Source organism: Leptonychotes weddellii, chromosome 12 (genome assembly GCF_054177405.1).
Source record: "Leptonychotes weddellii isolate Sample4059 chromosome 12, ASM5417740v2, whole genome shotgun sequence".
NCBI classification, from domain to species: Eukaryota; Metazoa; Chordata; class Mammalia; order Carnivora; family Phocidae; genus Leptonychotes; species Leptonychotes weddellii.
The window spans coordinates 52614553-52638645 of NC_138380.1; the positions used below are offsets into that span (position 1 = coordinate 52614553).

Sequence of the window (24093 nt, forward strand, 5' to 3'; positions counted from 1 at the left end):
TCACCCATCCCCCACCCACTGGCAACCATGTTTGTTCTTTGTATTTATGGGTCTGTTTCTTCTTTTTGTTGGTTCATTTGTTTTTTAGATTCCAGATATCAGTGAAATCATATGGTATTTGTCTTTGTTATTTTACTTAGCTTAATACTTTCTAGGTCCATCCATGTTGTCACAAATGGCAGGTGTATATATATATACCGTATCTTCTTTATCGATGCAGGAAATCTTTGCTATTTGAGCATTTCCCCCCTCCCTCCATGCTTGCTTACCTTAAAATCACTATCTCAAATTTTGTTAGTTCTGTTTGGGAAAAATATTCTGTGCTAAAAAGTGTTAGGTATTTAGTATCCTATCATTGTTACATTTTATAATTTAGAAAATTGATCTTCTGATGTCTCCAGATTTTATTCAATAAAAGTGCTAGTTTAAAAAAACACTTGCTTGAACTGTAATTCATTTTCATTAATTGGAAAGAAGAAAATGAAAATAATATTTTCATTAATTTGACAGCAGAACATAGGGGAGAAAGAGTATGGGGGTGTGGGACTCAGAAGATGGGTCTTTAGTTCCATCTTGGACACTTAACTTCAAGGCTTTGGACAACTCTGTGCCTTTCTAGGTCTCAGTGTGGTTACCTTTGATACAGTGGGAACAAAGTCAAATATTCTCTAACATACTTTTTATTCGAGATCCCCTAAAATGAAAGGGGAAATTGTCTTACACATTGATGTATAAAATTAAACATGACATATATAAAATAAGACATAAAAATTGACAAAATTTTTATTACAAATTCCATTAATTTTCAAAATTTTACCTTTAATAAATCTATTTTGTCAAAATATCAGATACATATTTAACTTAATACACTTCTGAAATATGCCAGGTATCCTAATTGGCAATCAGCACTTACCAAATTAGATGGCCAAACTTATGTCCCAGCTAAAATTTTTCATTTTTTTCCATTCAAATAAACACATCAGCGTGAAGTCTAGGATGTGGCTACCACTTCATGATTCTAATTTTTAGCTAGATGAAAGGGTAGCTAGATAATGGAGGCTTGTCATGTATCGATGGCCTGGAAGGTATCAGACTCTTCTCCCTTCAGGTTCCTGCTTTCCCCTCACAGGACTATTCTAGAAGAACGACGCATTCTAGAATTGTCCGCTTTGTTTAGTTCCAGGTGGTTTTCATCCCAGGGTACCATAACAGGATGAGGAGTTAATATTTTCTTTTATAAAATAGCAGGGCAATTGTGAACAGACAGACTGGAAAAGAAATCTAGTCTGGAAGAGGGGCAGTGCTCAGCAGAATTTCAAGAAAGAACAAGACATATGTACATCCAGCGGTATTCTAATCACTTCAAGGTGCTGTAAAGCTCTTTATTCCTGGCTTAGTTATTCTGTCCTTACTATTTCCTCTGTAATGAAAATGACATTCTCACATACAGATGATTTTTCAAAAGGATCTATTCAAATTGATATTTCTCTGTCCGTTGTTGGGAGAGAGAACTTGAATGCTCTAATGGGAAGAAAGGAATTAATCGAAGGCTGATGAGTGTTTAAAGGAATCCATCATGTTACAGATTTAAGTATGTGGTTAAGTCATAGGGAAAAGATTTCCTTTTCTTCCTGAGGACACATAGGTAATTAGAAAACTGTCTTTTGATACAGGATGATGACATGACAATGATAAAGTTCTTTATATACTTGACTTGCTGAATGTTGTTTGCCATGCATCTTCCTTGTTTCAACTCTTACTCAGAGAAAATGTTTGTCTTGGAGATAACCATTGCCCTAATAGCAACAGGGGCAGTCCTCAAGTTTTTCAAGAGTTAAGAAAGAAGCATGTAATAAACTATGAGCTTTTGCAAGCAGTAAGATGCTTCACTGTTATTACTGAGAACAAGATAAATTAAAGACTAAACTCACCTAGTGATAAACAAACAAAGATCTATTTACATATGTACATCAATTAGCTCTCCTCCAAACAGGGAAGAAATAGCGCTGAGGAAAACATGAGAAATGTGGAACTATAAATTTATATACCTAATAATTATCAATACTATCAATTCATGGTATTAGTGCTAATGTGCATGTATTTTGGGTCGATTTCTATTTCAGTATGAAGACAAGTGAAATGTGCTACTTAATGATGGTAAAAGGAACAGGGTTGTTCCTACAGATGACAAGAAATGTAAACATTCACAATGCTGGGTGGAGAAAAAAAGCATAACAATGAAAGGTCAACTGTGTAAGAAGTCATGTGCACTAAAGAAATAAAAGCTCTGAGAATATAAGCCCAGATTTTTAAAAAGCCATTTATTTTAAAAAACTGGTTTGTCAAATCACATACACGAGCAGATACACAACTACCAAAGTGGCCCTGTTATAGACACCAGTGGGGGCGTTCACCACACAGTACCTGAAAAATACAGCTAAAAAAGAGGAGTCTGTTGAGTATTTAATTTCAGATACCTACTTGACTCCTTGTTGAATGGCTTTAAGTTAGCATATAGTGAGTGAGAGGTAGAGTCCCAAGTGTAATAGCTGATGCCTCAGGGCTCCATTTAAAAACAAAACAAAAACAAAAACCATTTCCCCCTCTGCACAAGGGAAGCCTATCCTATTTTTTTTTCTCCTTTGTGAAAACAGAAGTCAAGTTTCTCTTCTCGAATGGTTCAGCATTCCCCGTAAAAGTGTTGTGTGGTAGCCTAGGTATTGTGCTTCTTGAGACATCTAATTTTCTTCACCTTCCGATTCGGATTCTAGGGAGAGAGAAGAGAGAGAAAAGTCAGGGTTTTTATTCAGAGATTCCTTTAAAAAAATTTTTAAAAGATTTATTTATTTATTTTGAGAGAGAGAGAGAGCGCGCGCATCAATGAGGGGGGGTAGGCAGAGGGAGAGAATCATCAAGCAGACTCCCCGCTGAGTGCGGAGCCTGATGTGGGGGCTCGGTCTCACAACCCATGAGATCATGACCTGAACCCAAACCACGAGCCAGAGGCTTAGCTGACTGAGTCACCCAGGCACCTGTCCTTCTAAAAAAATTTTTATTTAGTACATTCTATGCCCAACGTGGGACTCAAACTCATGACTCTGAGTCTCATGCTCTGCCAACTGAGCCAGCCAGGTGCCCCCAGAGATTCCTTTAAATAAAGTCATGAAAGAGTTTCTAATCTGCTACCCTACCCCAACCCCCAGAAGACATTTTTTTGTCATAGGCACGCATTTACTAGGGAAGACAGACATATGATATGTGAGGGCAGTAGCAACCTCTGGCTCCTTTTTGCTTTTCAATGAATTTTGCCTTTCTAAAAATGCAGCATGCTCATAAATATTATTAGAGACTGTAATTACTTTTACTCTTCTGGGTCATCTAAAATAAACTTTTCATGCTTAGTGGGATTCACTCTCATCCATTATTCTTCCACCTAGTGCTCCCATTTAAGTACCAGTCAACTGGTTAAGGTGCTATAAAAATCTATATAATCCCACAATGTGTAAGCCAATTTTTTTTTCCTTTCACAACAGCTAATGATTTATTCCTTTGTCCCCCATTAGAGTGGATAATTTAACAGGCTTTGTTTTCGTTGTTGTTGTTGTTTTTTGTTTTGTTTTGTTTTTTTTTACCATGTAGAACTTTTCATTGCTTTGATTTCAGAAAGGAAGGCTAAGTTTGCAGGCAAGATGTTTGATATGGAAAACACCCTAAGAACTTTAGTTTTAGGAAACCATGAAAAATCTGTGGAAGAAGTAGATACCTTAAATTAGAATGAGAAAGTGTGTGCTAAACGGCCACCAAAGTTGTTAAATGGAATCATACCTTCTTCTGCGTTTTGTAGCCACTCAACAAATTTCTTCATCTGGTCAAGAAAAACACTTTTGCCTTTGGCAACGTGTGCTTCTTTGTACCATTTCAATATTGCTTCTTCACTCAGTACATCAGCTGCAATTTCAAATCAGAGATTTCAAAGTTACTACATAAATGTCATGTTTTAAAGCAACTTTATGTCTTCTAATTTAATAGAAAGCACTCACTTTAAATATCAAAAGCTGTTATCAAAGAAATCCATATCTGAAATTTATCAAGAAGACAGGAACCAAGCTCATTTCCATATAACATAGTGCTGTATTTTGGGAATTCGATCAGCAAATACTTTAGTGATGATGATGATGATGATGATGAAGATGATATACATCTCATCAGGCATGATATATTGCAAGCTTATCTGTGAATCACTACCGGGACTTGGAAATCCTTCCCAGTGCTAATGTGCTGGTAGGAAAGTGGGTTATTTTGTATTTGCAAATGAATCAGCAATTCCAGCAATTCAGAACACTCTGTGTTCTGCCAACTTCACACACGTCTTGATTAAGCAGCAACCTCAAATGACTGGTCTTTTAAGGGGATTACTCTCTTAGGAGAAAAAGAAAAGGCAAATAAAACCACATAAGTAGAATGTAATAATGCTATTAATAATTAAATGTGAAGATGAGCTATCTGGGTGTATCATAGAACCAATACACATATTACTCAAAATTCTACATTTATTCTACCACTAAGTCACATGCATTACCTATAACATAATTTCCCAAATCACAAGAATAATATTTTCCTTGTACTCCATTAAGAGAAAAACAGAGGCATTAGGTAGACTTCTTACAGGTTTCTAGCAAAAAGCATTATCAATTAACTACCCATTACTTTAAATTCTAAATTTCACAGATGTGTTGAAACCCTCAAGTTACCATTAATTTAGACTATTTAATGTTAAGAATAGGAAGGGGAATATGAAAATAATTGTCTACATATTTTGCCAATGTTCCAATGGGTTCTCTTTTGGGATTTCAGAGTGAGAAATGAGATGGGAAGCAGATAAAAAGGATTTATTATTGTCCCTAATGCCTGCCCAATCCATTATAAATGCTGATAAATCATGCTAATGATGTTTTTGCAGTTAAAATATGATTTTAACTTACAAAAATGAGAGAAATAATTTGATAGTGTTTTCACTCTAATCATCACTGATGTTTTCATAACCAAAACCTAAAGTTTTTTCAAAATTAATAACTGGCTTGGATTCAGTGGAAAAGACTGAATTGACTAAAAGTGCCCACGATTGCTTTTAGAAAATATCAAGTTTGTTTTCTTTATTTTCATCATTATATACACTACATTTTGCAAAGGAAGAAAAAAGTCTGGATTTACTCATTCATAAGAACTGGGTGTAAAAATTAAAATCAGGAGCCCTATAGAATTACTCTTAGCTTCTGGTCTTTTAGCTTCCATTTCCAGCTCCCACTCTCCACTCACAGTGATGAAAGAACTTTCCTGCCACTTGCCATCAAAGCCCAGTGTTTGTAGAGGTGAGGAGCAGACACTTCACAGCCCGAGGAAGTGACTTGTTCTTGTGCAAGGCTGGTTTGCACAGATTTCTCAACAACACTTATTGGATCAAACATGGATTTTAAAAGTCCTTTTTATATAATTTGTCTTTATAACATTTTTAAGATGCTTGTGATTTATTTTTGATAAGATGTTATTTATTCATTTATTTGAGAGAGGGAGAGCACAAGAGGGAGAGGGAGAAACAGACTCTCCCGCTGAGCAGGGAGCCCGATGTAGGGCTCAACTCCAGGACCCTGGGATCATGACCTGAGCTGAAGGCAGATGCTTAACCAACTGAGCCACCCAGGCGTCCCAAGATGCTTGTGATTTAGATCACTTAATTTCCAAACTGTTTTGGTCACCCTCCTTATCAGTAAGACATTTTTGAGCATGTACACCCAACATATGTCTTTTGGTTTATAAATTATATGCAAGTACTACAGAACTATTACTATTATAAAATAAATGGAATTTAAAATATAACAAACACGCAGAAAAATGCTATTTTATCTCCTCACTTTAATGACTGTGTGCGATACAATGCTCATGCTGGAAAGCTGAATTAGACTGCACATGAAGGTGACTCTTTGTTTCAGGTTTTCCTTCTGAAGATTGAGAGCTCATTCATGTGCTTTATTGCCCCACAGAGGCTGAAAGAAGCCATGCAACTACTAAAACGCTTGTCAACCACAGACCCTAAATCATTAGGTAACACTTATCAGATGCACTGTCCACAGAAAATGAGACAAACTGCAAAGATGAGTTCTTAGAAGAGCCCAACTTAGTAATGAATACTTGCTGCGAAACCAAATTTCTAGTACCAGGTAATAAACAATAAAAAAGAGACAAAAGCAACTACACGGGACAACTTTGGAGGCAAAGCACAAATATCAAAAAGTTTAAGAAGAAACTCAACTTTTGTTTAGTGAAAAGTCTAATCTAAAGAGGAGAGAACTTCCTGAGGTATAAAGAGAGAACTCCCCCCCCCCCCACTAAGGAAAAGTGCGAGAGGAGTTCATTAACACTGAAAAACAACAGTGTTTGTTGGGATCTCCCAGAAATGCCTGATAGGAATATAGAATATCAGTAAAAATACAGTAAGAAAAACATTCTATAAGCGCATGTAGAATTCCCTCAGATTACAAAATATTTTTCTCCATTCTATCAGGCCGAATACTGTGCGCCCTTCCTCCAACATTCCATCACTTCTCATCACCCTCTGTGTGAATCTTATTTTAGAAATGAAATGGTGACTGTAAACCCTGGTTTTCTTCTACACTCTGAAATTTAGGAAGTCAGGATCTATTCTGTTTATCATCTCATTTCCAGCATTTAATGGAAGCCCTGCCATCTACTATGCATTTCATAAATGTCTGATGGACAAATTCATCAACTTGATGAGAAAAACTACATTATTTCTCAATTTGCAGAGTTATAATTTAAATGTTGGGTTTTCATGAAGATCAAAGAGAAAATATTGTACAAGTGGTTTAAGAATGGCAAAGCTATAGGGAACATTACTTAGATATTTAAGTTAAAAACCATGTCACTTGTGGGGTGCCTGGGCGGCTCAGTTGGTTAAGTATCCTACTCTTGGTTTGGCTCAGGTCATGATGTCAGGGTTGTGGGACTGAGCCCTGAGTCAGGCTCCTCACTCAGCATGAAGTCGGCCCAAGATTCTCCCTCTCCGTCTGCCCCCCCACCAACTCACACACTTGTACACGTACGTGCACCCTCTCTCTCTCTCTAAAATACACGTACGTGCACCCTCTCTCTCTCTAAAATAAATACATAAATACATAAGATCTTTAAAAAATATATTTAAAAAACCCCCAGAACCATGTCACTTGGAATTTAAGAGACTCATCTTATTAGGGATATCACAAAGGGACACAAGTCAAAAATAGTTTACCTTAAGAATGCTGAGAATATATGGTGAGAGGCTCACTCACTTTTTTTTAGGATGAGAAAAGAAAGTTTCTTTCAGAAAAATATGCATGAGGAAAAGAACTTAAGAAATATCTGCAAATAGGGCGCCTGGGTGGCTCAGATGGTTAAGCGACTGCCTTCGGCTCAGGTCATGATCCTGGAGTCCCGGGATCGAGTCCCACATCGGGCTCCCTGCTCGGCAGCGAGTCTGCTTCTCCCTCTGACCCTCCCCCCTCTCATGCTCTCTGTCTCTCATTCTCTCTCTCAAATAAATAAATAAAATCTTTAAAAAAAAAAAAAAAAGAAACCCTCAGTGGTACGGATGGTTCTAGAAATGTTCAAGAACAAGCATGTCCTGGGCACCTGGGTGGCTCAGTTGGTTGAGCGACTGCCTTCGGCTCGGGTCGTGATCCTGGAGTCCCAGGATCGAGTCCCGCATCGGGCTCCCTGCTCGGCGGGGAGTCTGCTTCTCCCTCTGACCCTCCCCCCTCTCATGTACTCGCTCTCTCTCATTCTCTCTCTCAAATAAATAAATAAAATCTTAAAAAAAAAAAAAAAAGAAATATCTGCAAATAATACAATCCATGATAGAGGTACTGATGGTACTTGAGAAGAGACTAATACTTTTCAGATCCACATGCTAAGAATATGATACTTAGCTTTAGGAAGAAAGGAAGAAAAATTATTTTAAGAAGTGAATAATGTGATGTCTGAAAATGAGTGATGGACTTAATATTTTTCCTATTGCACAGACATATAAAAATCTAGGTTTTAATACAGAAAGTGAATCTTTACTACAGGACCAATCTCTACTTTTTTCTTTCATTTCTGAGAAGCACTATCATACAGTTTATTCACTTTTATTCCCTTGTTATTTACATGTTTAAAAAAATCTTCCAATAATGGCATTCATTTAAAATAGTCAGGTTTGTCAAGGAGACAGGGGGAATCATATCTCCAAGTTTCTGTTATCCTCAAGTTCTAGAAAGACAGGGAAGGTATGTGTGTACATAACAAACAGAGAGAGAGATTAAATGGGAAAGGAGAAATTATTTCTATTACATTTTAAAAAACCTGCTTTAAAGCAAAATGTTCCTTACAATAAATAAAAGGAACCCACATCACTACATAAAAGAAGCGAACAAGATACTGTTTGATATCTATTGAATGTGTATGTGTACATGGAATTAATGAGAAGTATAAATCTTGGAATATGTTACTATAGTTCACAGAATTTTTCACTTCTGGCATTCAATAACCCTTTAGACCACTGGTCCTGACCAAGTCTTGGCATCATCTGGAAATTTGTTGAAATGCAAATTTGCGGGCCCAACCCTGGCCCTTCTGAACCAGAATCCCCAGGGAATCTGTGTTTTAACAAGCTCTCAGGTGATTCATATACGCAGCAGCATTGGGACGAGAGTGCGTTAATACATACACACTGTTCAGCACGCCTTTTTAGGCAGATCAAATACAGAACAAGAACATCCAAGTCCGGGGTGCCTGGGTGGTTCAGTTGGTTAAGCGTCTGCCTTCGGCTCAGGTCATGATCCCGGGGTCCTGGGATCGAGCCCCGCATTGGGCTCCCTGCTCAGAGGGAAGCCTGCTTCTCCCTCTCCCACTCCCCCTGCTTGTGTTCCCTCTCTCGCTGTGTCTCTCTCTGTCGAATAAATAAATCTTAAAAAAAAAAAAAAGAACGTCCAAGTCCTTGTAAAAACAAAAAACATACATCTCCTGGTGCACAGGTGTTTGTCAGATGAAATTAGGTCAAAGAAAAAACTACTATCCAAAAAAGGTAAGAAGCTAAACACAGTAATTATTTTAATAGTAGGATGGAAAAATCGTTCCTCGTGGATTCCATGTTTCCAAGAGAAAAAAATAGTGTAATTACTTCATTCAGAAAAACAGACTATATGTGTAATTTTGTGGGAAATTATGAAATTACCTAGAAAATAACATTTAGTTTTCACTTCTCAGTGATGTATTTTCAGCTGCCATTTTACAGTTCCCTGATTTCATCTGCAAAAATAACTAAGCCAGGATAAAACGGATGTTGTCACCTTCCTGTGTTCCCTTGGGTTTGCTCATACTTTCCACAGACCTGATTTTTGATTATTTAAAAACTGACCACCTAATAAATCAAAGGCCTAAGGAAAAGCTAATGCTTCTTCTTTTTACTTCTTGGTACCCACTTCTTGGTTACTTTATAATGTCAGGTCACTGTTCTTTAGCATTTGGGGCTGAAGAATAGGAAATAACTCAAAGCAACCAGTTCTGTTATCAGTAGTTGTTGTAAGGAGCACAATGGGGAAGATGTTGGCATTAATGGTTAAAATGAGAAATTTGAAAAAGGATTTTAATAGATGCCATTACTGACAAAAAGTTGTGTGTGTGTGAGTGAAGTAAATCCAATAATAAAATGAGGTGCTCCTGCAGATGCGTCTTAAACATGTATGTCTCAATTACAAAAAGATTTGGTTACAGACACTGTTTAGTTGGGTTAGCTATTAAGTGACAAGAAAGTAAATTGTGTGCTTAGACTACTAGTTTATAAACAGTTTGCTTTTCTGTAGGGGAAAATGGCCACTCACAAAGTGAACGTGAAACCTGTCTCACAGGTCTCTCTACCAGTTTACAATGGAGTCAACTATGGCCAGTGTAGACAGAATGGCCACGGGCTGGCTGGGCTCAGCTTCTCCTTCTTGGCTGCTGGGTACCACAGGTGGGTTGGCAATATGACCTGCAGGTTTTGTTCTGATGGGTCACCTTGGGCGTCCTTTAAGCCCTAGTTTTAGGATGTTGATATCTCATGACCATGTCCAAGAGGACCTCATTTGGATCTGGCCAGAGAAAAACACCAATTATTGAACTTCAGATGGACTTGGCAGTCAGCACATTCTCCTATTGACATAAAAACTGTGCTGAGTACCTTAATGCCAAGAGAGTAAAGTACCACCCAAACACCCGTGGGCAAGATTTATGAATCTGAAGAATCTGGACGGCCAATTAAAACTGTGAGACGTTCGAACATTGTAAAAATAGCTATTAATCAACAATGTAAAATTTTTTACACTCCACATGCCCAAATTATCATTCAAAAGAGACAAATTTAAGAACACATCAAAAAGAAAAAAAACATTTGGTGATGTTAATTTGTACTTTTTTTTTTTAAATATTAAGTTGCCATTTAAGATTGCAGTACCTTCTAATAAGCATTTTATAATGTCCAAAATGTATCATTTCTTCAGTGCACGTCCCCCCTCCCCGCCCCCCATAAAACTGCACGAACTCAGACCAAAGAATAGTCCAGGATCATTTTCTATATACTACAGGTGTAGAGATTGAGAGCAGTTAAAATTCTAATAGCGTTCATTTATTAAAGGTAGTGCCAGTTGCCATGACAACCTAATCCTTACAAATACAATGAAAAGACAGTAAAGTGAAAAATCTAAAAATAGTAATTTCATTGAAAAACAGGAGAATGGTCGGGCCAAATAATTAAAATACAAAGTAAAAAGCTAATTATTTCAGTAATTTTAGTCAGCTTTATAGCACCTGAGAAGAATATACTATAGGCAGCCTTTGGTAGTCATTGTTATTAGAGCTAACCCTTACAATTCAAAGGCAGACCTAATTACTTTTTGTTACTACGGTATTTTTCACCATCCCTCCCCACCAAAAATAATAACCGGTTTATCACCAGTCTCCTGGCAATGTGCCCAGGGGCCTCATCACCTATATATGGCATTTGCACTTTCTCTCTTCACATAATATGGCTGCCTCACTCAAACTTGCAAAAATAGCATGGACCCCAATGTCCCCTTCTGCCTCACCCCCTGCGCTGGGCCTCAAAGAGTTTCAATAAAACATGGAAACATAGTGGTAAAGCAACATGGAGAGATACCTTTATAAAAGAGAACCACAATCTTCTGAAAAGCTTTCATGAAATGGATGTTGTCGTAACAATACTCTTGAACCTTCTGGAGGAGGATCAGCTCTGACTGGCCTTGAGAGCTGAACACAGCCAGCAATGGAGCATATTGCTGGAACAGAAGTGGGGAGTAAAATCAACCATTAATTTTCATGGGAGGTACAGGGCCAACAATACTTGAATCACAGCAGAAATCTGGAGATGTGCTTAGAAAGCATTCACTTTTAGGACTATCTTATTATTATTATAACATTGTGTCCAGTCAAAATTAATTTTTTATCCTAGCATCTTACCAGATTTCTCTCACTGTACCCGCTAAAAGAAGAGACCAAATATGAAATTCTGACTTTAAAGGTGGTGTTACTATGTCTGTCTAATGGGCACTATGAAAAGAAGGTAGAGGGGTGCTTGGTTGGCTCAGTCGTTAAGCGTCTTCCTTCAGCTCAGGTCATGATCCCAGGGTCCTGGGATTGAGCCCCGCGTTGGGCTCCTCGTTCAGCGGGAAGCCTGCTTCTCCCTCTCCCTCTGCCATTTCCCCCTTGTGCTTTCTGGTTCTATTTCTCTGTCAAATAAATAAATAAAATTAAAAAAAAAAAAAAAAGAAGGTAGAGTGAGGCCTTGGAGTGGCCAGAGTAGTATTGGTGGTGTGGGGTTCTCTTTCCCCAGATATCCCAGACCCGCCCCCGCCCCGCCCCAGGTCATCTTTGTGGTTTTGTTCCTATTATTCCCTTTGTCCCAACTGTCCTTTGTTTCTAGTCACTGATGTACAGCCACTGTTTTCTCTTAAGACTTAACACAGTTCAACACGAATCTCCTCCGAGGAGCCTTCCCAGATCAACTTGACCTGCAGATTTTACTCACTGCTGTGTTTCTTTCTTTCTTTCTTTTTTTAAAGATTTTCTTTGTCAGAGAGAGAGAGAGCACAAGCAAGAGGAGTGGCAGGCAGAGGGAGAGGGAGAGGGAGAAGCAGGCTGCTTGCCGAGCAGGGAACCCAATGCGGGACTCGATCCCAGGACCCTGGGATCATGACCTGAGCAGAAGGCAGACGCTTAACTGACTGAGCCACCCAGGCATCCCATCACTGCTCTGTTCTAAACGCTGAGAGTTATCTTTAATTTATATTCTACCTAGTTCCTACTAGGTAGTCTTTGACTTATCAGTTCAAATGTAAACTCTGTAGGAAGGATCTAAGTCTTTCACTCACCTTAATATAGTTTTATAGGGATACAACAATAAGAGCAAAAAGATGTATCCATGCACAAAAACATGCAATTTACACAATGAGTTGATTTCTTCCACCACTCAGATACTTTTCAAATTCTAATACCCATCTGTAGTGTACTTAAAAATATTACCAAGAATTTTTGTCATGTAGAATGAAAAAAAACCAAAAAACAATAGTTAGACCATATTTCTTTTTCACTTTAAATACTGAATATATGATTAGTCTGTGAATTTTTAGACATTGTGTTTATTTTTTTTTTAAAGATGTTTTAATTTATTTATTTGAGAGACAGAGAGATACCATGAGCAGGGGAAAGGGCAGAGGGAGAAACAGACTCCCCACTGAGCAAGGAGCCTGACTCGGGGCTCCATCCCAGGCTCTTGGATCATGACTCGAGCCGAGGGCAGATGCTTAAGCAACTGAGCCACCCAGGTGCCCGACGCTGTATTTAGTAAGAACTTACTCTACAATATATTTCATAGGCCCTTACATCTGAGACATTTTAGGTAGTGGCAAATTTGAAAAAACAAAAACAAAAAAAACCTAACAACAAAAAAACCAAAACACCAGGAAATCTATCTTTGGCCTAAACCTGGGTGAACTGCAGCTAGAACGCACGTGTCATGCATACAGTTAAGAGCTGCAATTGGTCTGCAGCCAAGACTGTTCCCTGTTGACCCTGTACCTTCAGGTGCTTAAGGGCCTGCTCTGCAACCAGTTCTTCCTTCTTGTTCCATTCAACGGCATTCATTATACAGGTCCACAGAAGTCCAATCACTGCTGTCTCCGGAAGATCATTCCTCTTCATTTCTTCTTTAACATAGAGCACCACCTACATTTCATGGAGAAGGGGGTCAGAGAGTAACAGGCAGATGGGAGTTTCCCTCTCACTGTGCCTGGTTAGTAAAAGGCTTTGGGTGGATAAATATTCAGCTCTGTCCCTCCTTTCCTGGTACCTATTCTCATATTACAAGAGGGAGGAAAAACGCAATGATTTGTTCTCAAAGCACATTTATATTTAGTCCAAAAATTAATAGGTTCAGCTCTGGCCAGGAGATGCTAGGGAAGAGGAAATAAGAGGGAATCTTTGTTTCTGAGAAGGTAATTCTTTTACTTGCAGCAACCCCTCTGGGTCCCGCAGAGCCGATTACTTGAGCCGGTTTGATTCCCTGGGGTTTCAACAAGGCAACGGAGCTGTGAATCTTTACCTCAGACTCTCAACTTTAAACCCCTTGATGAATAATGGCTTGGGTTTGTCCAAGTCCATTCACCACAATTTATTCCTTAATGATTACTTTTGATGACCCTCATGCCCCATGTGAATAAACTGTCAAGTGCAAAGGCAATGTTTTTTATATGATACATATCAATGCAGCAACTCTGGACAGGTTATTTTCCAATTTATCCTCAAATCTGATGGCATGGAATAAAAGGTCTGCCCAGCTTAATATATTTTATATCAAACTTGTTTGGAGAAATTTTTTTTCCTTTTGAAATACAATCACAAAGACAGGTTAGGTCCTCAAAAGTGATTAAACACCATACTCTATGTCAAGGATACTATTACTTTGTGAATAGCACAACTCCTCCCCCCTCCTTGCTCGCTAGTGAAAAGACATTGTTTTCGTCCCCCCTGGCCTGGGATACAGAGGTGTCAGGAATGGGTTAAGTGACGATCGAGAACAGAAGGAACTGGGAAGTCCCAGTGCCTGAGCTGGCTGAAGAAAGCTGCAAAGACAGGTGACACCTTTGTGTCCAGAAGCATCACAGTGTTTTTTGGTTTTGCTTTTTTTTTTTTCCCTCCATGGAAAATCATGTTCAAGTTCTTGCTTGGAAAATGTTACTCAATATATTGCTGACCTTACTGCCATGAGACTTAGAAATATTTTTTGTCCCAACACCTCCATCTGCTGGATAGCATCGGTCTGGAATTCTCCATTCAAACCACGTAAGGTGCTGTGTGGGGCTTAGAGCATGCAGAGTGCTAAGGGTTTGGGACTTGGAAGCAAATGGCAAAAGGAAAGGACTTGATTTAATTTTGGATTATCATGTAAAAATGTTAAAGTTCAAATAGGAAGTTTTCTGCAGACAGGAGTTTTTTAAAAAATTAAAAAGATACAGTCATAGCTCTATGAACTACTGTTATAAAAAAATGTAGTATTTACATTTACAGGGATACCCAGCTACAGTGAGTGTGATCCAACAAGCCACTGGTCCAACTGGTCTTTTCCCATGATATGAATTCAAAAACCATCAAAATTTGTCTTAAAATTAAAAAAAAAAAAAAAACTCTACATATTCATACACGGTGATCCATGAAATACCCAGTGTTGATTTCAAACACTAACCATATACTTAACCATATTATATTATCTGTGATAAAATGGAAAAACCACCATATAATGGTGTATACTGATAGTGGATGGCAACTCTATCTGGTAGATGAACTTTTTTTTTTTTTTTTTTAAGATTTTATTTATTTGAGAGAGAATGAGAGACAGACAGCATGAGAGGGAGGAGAGTCAGAGGGAGAAGCAGACTCCCTGCCGAGCAGGGAGCCCGATGCGGGACTCAATCCCGGGACTCCAGGATCATGACCTGAGCCGAAGGCAGTCGTTTAACCAACTGAGCCACCCAGGCGCCCAGATGAACTATTTTTATTTTGCTCATCACAGTCACCAGATAAAATACATCAACTGTGTGGAAATGACCATTCATTTCTGGAACATGCTAGAGGATTCTCAATCAAAACTTTGACACTGAGCTAGTTTAAATGGTATACACAAGTACACAAAGTTCACATTAAGTAGACAAATGGAGGTCTCCTTTAGGAAGGTCAAGCTTGTGCGACACAACACTATTCCTCTCATGCATGGGTTTTGTGGTGATGGAAGCTGATGGTTTCCCACCTCCTTGATTGGGCATTCCTGAGAAAGACGCTCCTGCAGCTCCTTCTGCAGTTCCTTCCTGGTGCCCAGGGACTGCTGGACGCGGAGAAAGTCAGAAAGCTCCTTCAGGCCTGCGTCGGTAAAGTATTTAGCAAAATGATCCACGCTCTGCCTATTAACTGGAAAGAGCTCCTGAAAGACAAAAGGAAGAAGACTGTTACACAAAAAAACCATTCAAATTTCAGCACACCTAAAGGACAACATTTTCGTATTAAAACAGCACTTAGATGGGGCGCCTGGATGGCTCAGTCCTTAAACATCTGCCTTTGTTAAGCATTTGCTTTCGGCTCAGGTCATGATCCTGGTGTCCTGGGATCAAGGCCCGCATCGGGCTCCCTGCTCCGCGGGAAGCCTGCTTCTCCCTCTCCCACTCCCCCTGCTTGTGTTCCCTCTCTCACTGTGTCTCTCTCTGTCAAATAAATAAATAAAATCTTAAAAAAAACACAGAAAAACAAAAAGCAGCACTTAGAATATCTCGTATTTGGAACACGAGAACAGAGAATGATTGTCAAAAGAATAAATCTTGGGTATATTTCTTGAGCATTCGCTAAGCACCTTCTAAAATTAGGCAGTTTTACAGAGAAAGCGAAAAAATGCTAAACAACTTACATAAACTGGCTTCACCCATTTTGAACCATTATTTATTTTTTTTTCACTTTAATCAGAGTGTAGCTGTATGAATACAAAAGTAATCTTGCTAAATTAAATGCAAATAACATGATAACTTATGAGTTAATAGACAAAAGTCAGTTTTAATAATGCTGAGATAACTTGAGATAACATTAGAGAAACAACATTGACTATTACCTCAAGAACCTCTATTCACATTCTGAGAAAATGCTATTATTCTAATACTAGCTTGGAGCTAAAGAGAATTTTTGTCTTATCTGTTAATGATGGTGGCTCTAAATGAAGTCACAGTAAGATCTAATCTAAACCCACCTTACCAAACTCTTCAGTTCATTACATAATTCTGTTGGAAATTTTTAAAGAGAGCAATACACCATGGCTGCTTGCATATTTTTTACCTCATTTCCATTTTACCTTACACAGCTTGGCAGAATCTCAGTAACACTTAGTCATGTTCTAATCCTGTGTGATTTCAACACCCAACTAAGATATTAAGACAGTTTTCAAAGCTCTCACATTTTTCAGACTGCTGCAGTCTAAAAAAATAGATCCAAACTTTTATGGTGGTTAGATTTGCACATGTATGGTCAGTGTCTATATGGCTCCAGTAAAAAATCTCAGTAGAAAAATCTGTAATAGGTTTGCCACCACGTACAGGGACAGAGCCAAAGCCTTCTATGACAGGACTCAAATTTCAATATTCTCTATATCATCATCCCAAAACTTCCCTTGTTGAGTTATAAGTTTTAAAATGTCAGAAGAGTTGGTGGGAGCAGCTATTAAACACACATTCATGTTAAAGCAAACATTTCATATCAGACTAAAATTCTGCCACGACATTTGTTCTCCTGTTCAAGAGGTCTTCCAAATTTGGGATGCAGGGAACAAATTTGAGTTTCCTCTATGAATCAAAATGCGGTGGGCATTCTCCTCATAATTATGTAAAGTAAAAATTTTTACAGAGGATGAATTGAGTCTCAACAGGCTAAGTAGCTTGAGCCAAATTATGCAGCCAGATATATTTAAGGACATAGCTGAGTATGCCCATGGCCGATAATCATTGTTACCCCATGCCGGCATTCAGTATTCAATTTAGGAAGAATGGGACTGCAAAGTTTGATCTAAAGTTATGTTCAGAGCAATATGGCATCAAATATATTACTGGTGGCTTATTTATGAACTATATCCAAAGTCCTAATAAATGGCATATAATACATTGTAGATTATTATTCAGATTAAACTGAAGTCAAGCCAGTCTGAATCCTATCATGACATTTACTGGCTTGGAACATGGTTTGTGTTTGCTAGAAAAACCCTACCCAGGTACAAACATCCATCAGATTAACGTCTCCCTGCTTCTGCTCTTGCTTCTGAGTCTATTCCCAAAGCAAAGCCAAAGTGATCCCGTTTAGACCCTAAACACATTATACACAGTTCTGCTGAGAATTTCCCGAAAGCTTTCCATCTGACTCAGAATAAAAGCCAAAGTTACTAGATGATATGGGACCTGCTACATCACTGAGCTGATCTACACTTTCGCTCTTACCAAACACTCTTCCTCTTTCTGTCCCCAACATGCCATGCCACAAAGCCTAGAGATATCTATAGATAGTTCACTCCTTACCTCCTTCAAGTCTTTACACAAATGTTACCTTGTCAGAGAGATCTTCCCCTACCACTGAAAACTGCATTCTTCTCTGACGCTCCTTAGAGCTTCCGTAGTTAATTTTTTCCTCATAGCACTTTTCATTTTTTATTAGTTAATGGTTGATTTCGTCTTTTGCCTTCCATCCCCTTTTCAGAGTTGCTATAAATTTTTCTTGCCTCTGTATTACAGAAGTGAGTAACTGCTAACCTCTGAGATAATGCTTTTTTCCCTAAAATGTACTAGTACACAGCCAGAGAGAATTTTGTTGTGTTAAGGAAACAAAAATGTTCTCCTTGACGGTGAAACTGACCCTCTAGCTCCTCATTCATTTACTGAGTTAGCAAATATCAGGAAGCAGGGTCCACAGAGGATTACCCTCCCCTCCCCGAGCTTACAGTGTTTCTGGTAGAAACTTCTACCTGTGCTTCTCATACCCCAAATATATGCAGACACAGAAACCTAGTAGGAACAGTTAAATGATATATTTTTCAAAAAAGGAAAGACTTTTTTTTTTTAAGGAAAGACATTTAAAAAGAATTTATGAAGTGACCTAATTAAGTTAACCAAGCTCTGCCTATTGGCATCTTTAAGGAAGCACGCATTAATAACAGTTTTCTGTGGCAAGTTGTAATAGGCTGTATATTTGTTCCTAATCATTTGCCCCTCTCCTTTAAATAAGTATTGAGAGATGCCCCTCCTTGCTGTGTCTGTCTGCGGAAGTGGAATAGTAGGCTATGATAGAATGAGCTTTCCCACTCACCCCCCTGCCAGGCTTCACTATCACTTCTTTTGGCCAGTAGAAGATGAGCTTTTAATGCACTGGAGTGATTCACTTCTGTTTCCTGTCCTTCGCCATGAGGACAGAACGGCCCACATGGGAGGTGCTCCTGCAGGCTGGGTCTCAGAATGAAAAGGTATATGGATCACAGGGGGACCTGGCCCAGATACAGCTAATCTACAGACTCAGGGACAAGAATATGTTGCCTTCACGTAAGCTTCCACCCTGCTGAGCCCACCTAGTCACTTATGATTTCTCCTTCTGTATACAAGGATCTACCCTAAGTCCATGAGAAAGTGGGTTCTTGAAGGCAGGGAACTTTTCTATCCTGTTCTCTCCCGCCTCCTCAGCTTCTAGGGCCATGCCTGGCACAGAACAGACACTCAAACATATGCTGACTAAAAATTATTATCAGCGGCAGAAATTAACTAAATTCTACACTTTTTCATTCTTCTTCTTTATCGCATTCTAAAGACTTTAAAGACCCAAAAGGGCTATTTTAAGGTAAACTTCAAGAGACAAAGGAATTTTAAGTGATTGAAAGTAAAAGCATAAGCATTTACCGTTAAAATTATTCTTGGGTTTCCTGAGGGGAAGAGCCCATTTTTAGAATTACCCTACAGACTGACAGATACCCGTGCACACTAGAACACCTCAGAAGTGAAAACAAAGGAGAGACCAGGTGAACAGAAGATGGCAAGGGTGTCTTTCAGTTTTAGACTTTGTTCTAGATTGTAAAAGCAATGTCACTTGGAGAAATCTCTGTCATCTGCATAGCTGTTGCTTCTAGCAGAAAGAAATTTCAGGGAGCAGATAGAAATGTAAGAAGAAGATATTTCTTTTGCTTTTTTTTTTGGAAAAACAAAGACAGAGAAATAAAAATATAATCAATCCGTGATCATCAGAGCTTCAAATCAACCATAACAAACTTACCTGCTTTCTTAAATACCTAAGTATTTCCAAGTATTTTGGTATAAACAAGGAATCCTGTTTAAACTCTTATTTAGTTAACAAATCAACAACTACATGAGATCAGTGTCATCCATCTCTAACCTAACACATAAATGTTTAATTAGGTGGGATTGATGGGACTTTTTAATATTACAACTTTAAATCTATATAGTTATAACAGAAAGTGTTAATTCTGATAAATGTTAACTCAGTCTCAACAAACGACAAAATTTGAAAGTCTCATTGGTCTCTTTAATTTTATCATTCCATTTTTTTTAAATAAAGATGGAGATGGAATTCGTTTCAATCTGCCAAATATACAGAAATAAAAGGAACCATGTTCCAATTTAACACAGACCCAAGCATCTCAGTCATGCATCGTCAAAGCCACGACCGAAGCATGAAGCATACAACCCCTTGTCTAGACAACACTTACAAGCAGCCTCTTGTCTAAGTTGGCTTTTCTCAAAGAAGAGGTAACAGAGTTGGCATCTTTTTCTGCCATCCATGCTTTAAAAAGCTTGACAGCAAATGAGGCTGCAATGCCTGTTTAAAAAAAAAAAAAAAGGGAAAGAAAAAAGTGAGTTTTCATTCCTTTCCTAAGCAAAACCACTTGTGATGATGGACAAGGCCACCCTGCCCACTAGGTGTCCTGAAGTGAGTTAACTGCTCAAAGACTTGATTTGGTAGAGGTAAAACAGACAGCTCTCTAGGTACAGTTCTATTCTCTTCATTAGGCACAGTTTATTTTCATTACTCAAAAGAGCATTTTCATGAGAAGGAAAAAGAGTCAAAATATTTTTCAAAGTGGGTCTCCCTGATTCTAACCTGGTATAATTGTAAATTTATTTATTTATTTTTACCTTGGTTCAAAACACATTTATTTATTTATTTATTTATTTTTAAAAAAGATTTATTTATTTATTTATTTGAGACAGAGAGAATGAGAGAGAGAGCACATGAGAGGGGGGAGGGTCAGAGGCAGAAGCAGGCTCCCCGCCGAGCAGGGAGCCCGATGCGGGACTCGATCCAGGGACTCCAGGATCATGACCTGAGCCGAAGGCAGTCGCCCAACCAACTGAGCCACCCAGGCGCCCTCAAAACACATTTAAAGCCCAGTATTTTCTAGTGTCTTTTGCCTCTACTTCACCCTGTGGCTCACCAAAATTTCATGTGTATAACAATGATCCTGAGGCACAACAAACAAATCTTGAGACATAAAATGAAATGGTAACATGTCAACTAACTTGCTGATAAATGATACCAGTTAAGAACCATTAATAGTGATGGATATAAATAAAGCTATACAAGAAAGTACACTATTTACCTTACAATTTTACTTTTGTAAAAAGCATTTGAAAATACTCATGACTTAAGCTATAAAAATATTGATGCTGTAGCAAATTGAACTTTTTTCTTGGTATTTTTAAAGAGATGACTAAAAGAGCTATGTTAATCAGAAATCCACTCAATTACATATCCATACTGACATTAGGATTTATTTCCAAATGTAAGTGACAATCGCTAGTAGACAGTTCTCCTGTGAACACTTCAAATTTCCAAGTTAATGTTACATTTACTGAATGAAGAGTTAAAATGTAGTTAAAATATTAAACCGATTTTTCTCAATTGAAGGCTTCACTATTATTGGTCTAAGAAGCTCTATTCCCCTTTCCTCTTTCCTAAGAGAATTCCAATTTTGCTTAGGCCAGGTGGCTTCTAGTCCAAGTCCTGGTACCACTCCTTCTGCAATGATTAGTTTAGAGAACTCACCAGAAGCCCATCTGCCCAGGGCATCTCCCTGGCAAGTGCTACTTGGCCAAAACTAGTCATGTGGCCTACGGCAGCCAATCAGCTGAAGGCAAGATAAACTATCCTATGTTGAGAATTACTCTCCCACTGAATCTGAACAAGAGAGCATGTGGCATTAACTGTACCAGCAGACATCTTACAGTGACCAGGGAAATCATCCCTGGGGTGAAGTTGATGCTATGAATGGTAGCGAGAATTAACGGGAGAAAATATCCAAGACTTGGATGACATCGTTGTTTCACCCTGAAGTCTACCCGACTTTTATATTTTTTTGTTACATGAGAAATAAATGTTCTTGTATGCCAACAAATGTTCTTATCCAACAATCTGAGTCTTGTCTTCGAGTTAGTTGCAAGTTAAAGCATCCAGTTGATATATCATTTATACAAGCACTAACTTTGTCCAATTTTCTTCATTTGAATAAGCAGAGGAACTAGTCAAAAAAGAAAAAAAAAAAAAAAAAAACCAACCAGAAACTATGGCTAGGACAATAACACAGGGGTTACAAGCTGGAGGATTTTATATTTGTTGACATGAGTTTTTAACACTCTCAGTTCACCAAGTGAGTGTAAAATTTAGTATATATTTATGTCATTAAATCAAAATAAAAATTAAAATGTGGTATGATCTGTATTTCACTAGAAATAAAGTAATGTTTTAAACTAGGAATCCAAGTCTTGGCTTAAACCTATCACTGCTTTAACAGTGGTTCTTGTTGGAAAATTTGGGAAATTTCTCTCTGTACTCAAGATTTTCCTGAGTGGGATAATCCTATCCTCCGAAGCTATTTGTTGGGTGTGGGGTTGGGAAAAAAGTGTAATTTATCAATATGTTCCTATTTAGGAAGCAAAAGCTTAAGCCTCTAGTTTCTAAAGATGGTGGAGTATAAGAAAAAACTATATGACACAGCACTATGTCACTTCCATAGCAAATGTACTTTTCTTCTCCCCCTTTCCTGAAATTTCAATATAAAAAATTTCAAATATGCAGAAAAATGGAATAAACTGAACTGTAAACACTCATATAGCCACTATCTAAATTTTATTTTATTTTTAAGATTTTATTTATTTGAAAGAGAGGAAGAGCACAAGTAGGAGCAGCAGCAGAGGGAGAGGGAGAAGCAGACCTCCAGTGAGCAAGGAGCCTGATGCGGGACGATCCCAGGACCCTGGGATCATGACCTGAGCCGAAGGCAGACGCTTAACCCACTGAGCCACCCAGGTGCCCCCCCACTATCTAAATTTTATACCTGTTAATATTTTATACTTGCTTCATCACTGTCTGTCTATCTATATAATTATTTTTGATACATTGCAAAGGAACTTGTACATATCATGAAGGATTTTAATACAACCAGAAAGACAATTATTTTCTGTTATAAAGGCTAGGATAATCTAATATAATTAACATTTACTGTTTATATTTTACCTTGTTTTATCTAAGTGTAAAATGGCTCACAACATAAATAAGATGTGAAATATCACCAATTCTCTTCAGGAAAATACTTTAAAATGTCATAATATTAACAACACACTAATAACAATCACAGAATCTGAACTGTCATAAATCTAAACTATGTTAATTCAAAAACTCTAGAAAATCCCTAAATAAATAACATTGCTTGACTTTCAATTTACTAATCTTTTTTCAGCTACAAGAAAACTATAATCCATTTCACTGCAGGCATGAACAAGGCTGGGACTCCAACATTTGTAGGAGAAAAACTAAGTTCTAAGAAGAAACAGATGTTTTCACAAAAGCTCTTTTATTTTTAAGAAAAAAATAACTCTTTGTTTTGTGTTGCATTATAACTCGAATATCATTATCCTCCTCCAAGAGCCCACTTTTGTTGTATTCTATAACCAAGTGATTGTATACATGCCTATCAAACTCTTAATGCCTTAAAATTAAAGCAAGACTTTGATGCAACCATCTGGACTTTCTTTCTAAAACTGAGATAATGAATATCTTAAAATGTGATCAAAATGAACATCTGAACACAAGATTTTGAGAAGTAATGGTTTAGAAGAATGGTCCTAACCAGGGAAATAAACATTCGGGGCGGGGGAGAGGGGCATCTGGGAACATGAAGGGGCCTTTTTACGTTATACTAAATAGAGGTGGGTGCTACATGCTGGCATTTTGTGTCTGAGGGCAAAAAGGTTAAATGTCCCACAAAGCACAATGAAACATTTTCCCAGCAAAATATGCCAGTACCAACTTAATTGAGAGAAAGAGCTTAGACTGAATCAACTTCAGGGTATTTGACCTAGGCATTAAGTCTTACACCGTAAATTTCAGTTTATTATTAGTTTTTGTCTTTGTACAAGTGTATATTCTTTCTTCCAATTCCCTACAAGAAACACGTACAATTTGTATTGTTTAAAGATAAACACAAATTTTCTTACATGGAGGATGAGTGGGTAGCAGAACACAGTAAGAAGAGGTGCTGGTGTTTCTCTGACCATATGTGGCTTTACGTTTTACATCTGCCAGGTAAGAAAACACGAGAGCAATTACCTTCTTTGACTAAGCTGTCGGTGAACAGACTAGTGAGGATGGTGGCGGGAAGGGTGCCATTGCCCAGCAGGATCCCCGACAGCATTGCCAACTTTGTCTGCTCTGTTTCGGAAAAGGCTTTAAGGAAGAGGAGAAGCTGTGGGTCAAACAAAAGAAACCATGTCTATAAAGCAAAGGACTAAAGTAGGAAAATAACAAACAGAATACACATGCATGGCTAGATGGTGAAGAACTAGTCGATCAGATGCAGAGCATAGTTATTATTCATTAGAAACACATACATTTGTTCACTTAGAAACTGGATGCTAAGGAAAGTGACTTTCTCAGGCA

General features: G+C 38.1%; 1 protein-coding gene across 1 annotated transcript in view; it reads right to left on the reverse strand.

Moving 5' to 3' along the window:
* Window positions 1-2304: 2304 nt before the first annotated feature.
* BZW2 (basic leucine zipper and W2 domains 2) overlaps window positions 2305-24093 on the reverse strand; it is a 63592-nt gene continuing 41803 nt past the window's right edge. The window contains exons 6-12 of the mRNA XM_006736127.3: window positions 23764-23899; window positions 19868-19977; window positions 15386-15556; window positions 13162-13308; window positions 11225-11363; window positions 3826-3948; window positions 2305-2767 (exon numbers count right to left, since the gene is read on the reverse strand). Of these exons, the coding sequence (XP_006736190.1) occupies window positions 2739-2767; window positions 3826-3948; window positions 11225-11363; window positions 13162-13308; window positions 15386-15556; window positions 19868-19977; window positions 23764-23899 (855 nt within the window). The 3' untranslated portion in view covers window positions 2305-2738. The remainder of the gene's footprint in view (window positions 2768-3825; window positions 3949-11224; window positions 11364-13161; window positions 13309-15385; window positions 15557-19867; window positions 19978-23763; window positions 23900-24093) is intronic.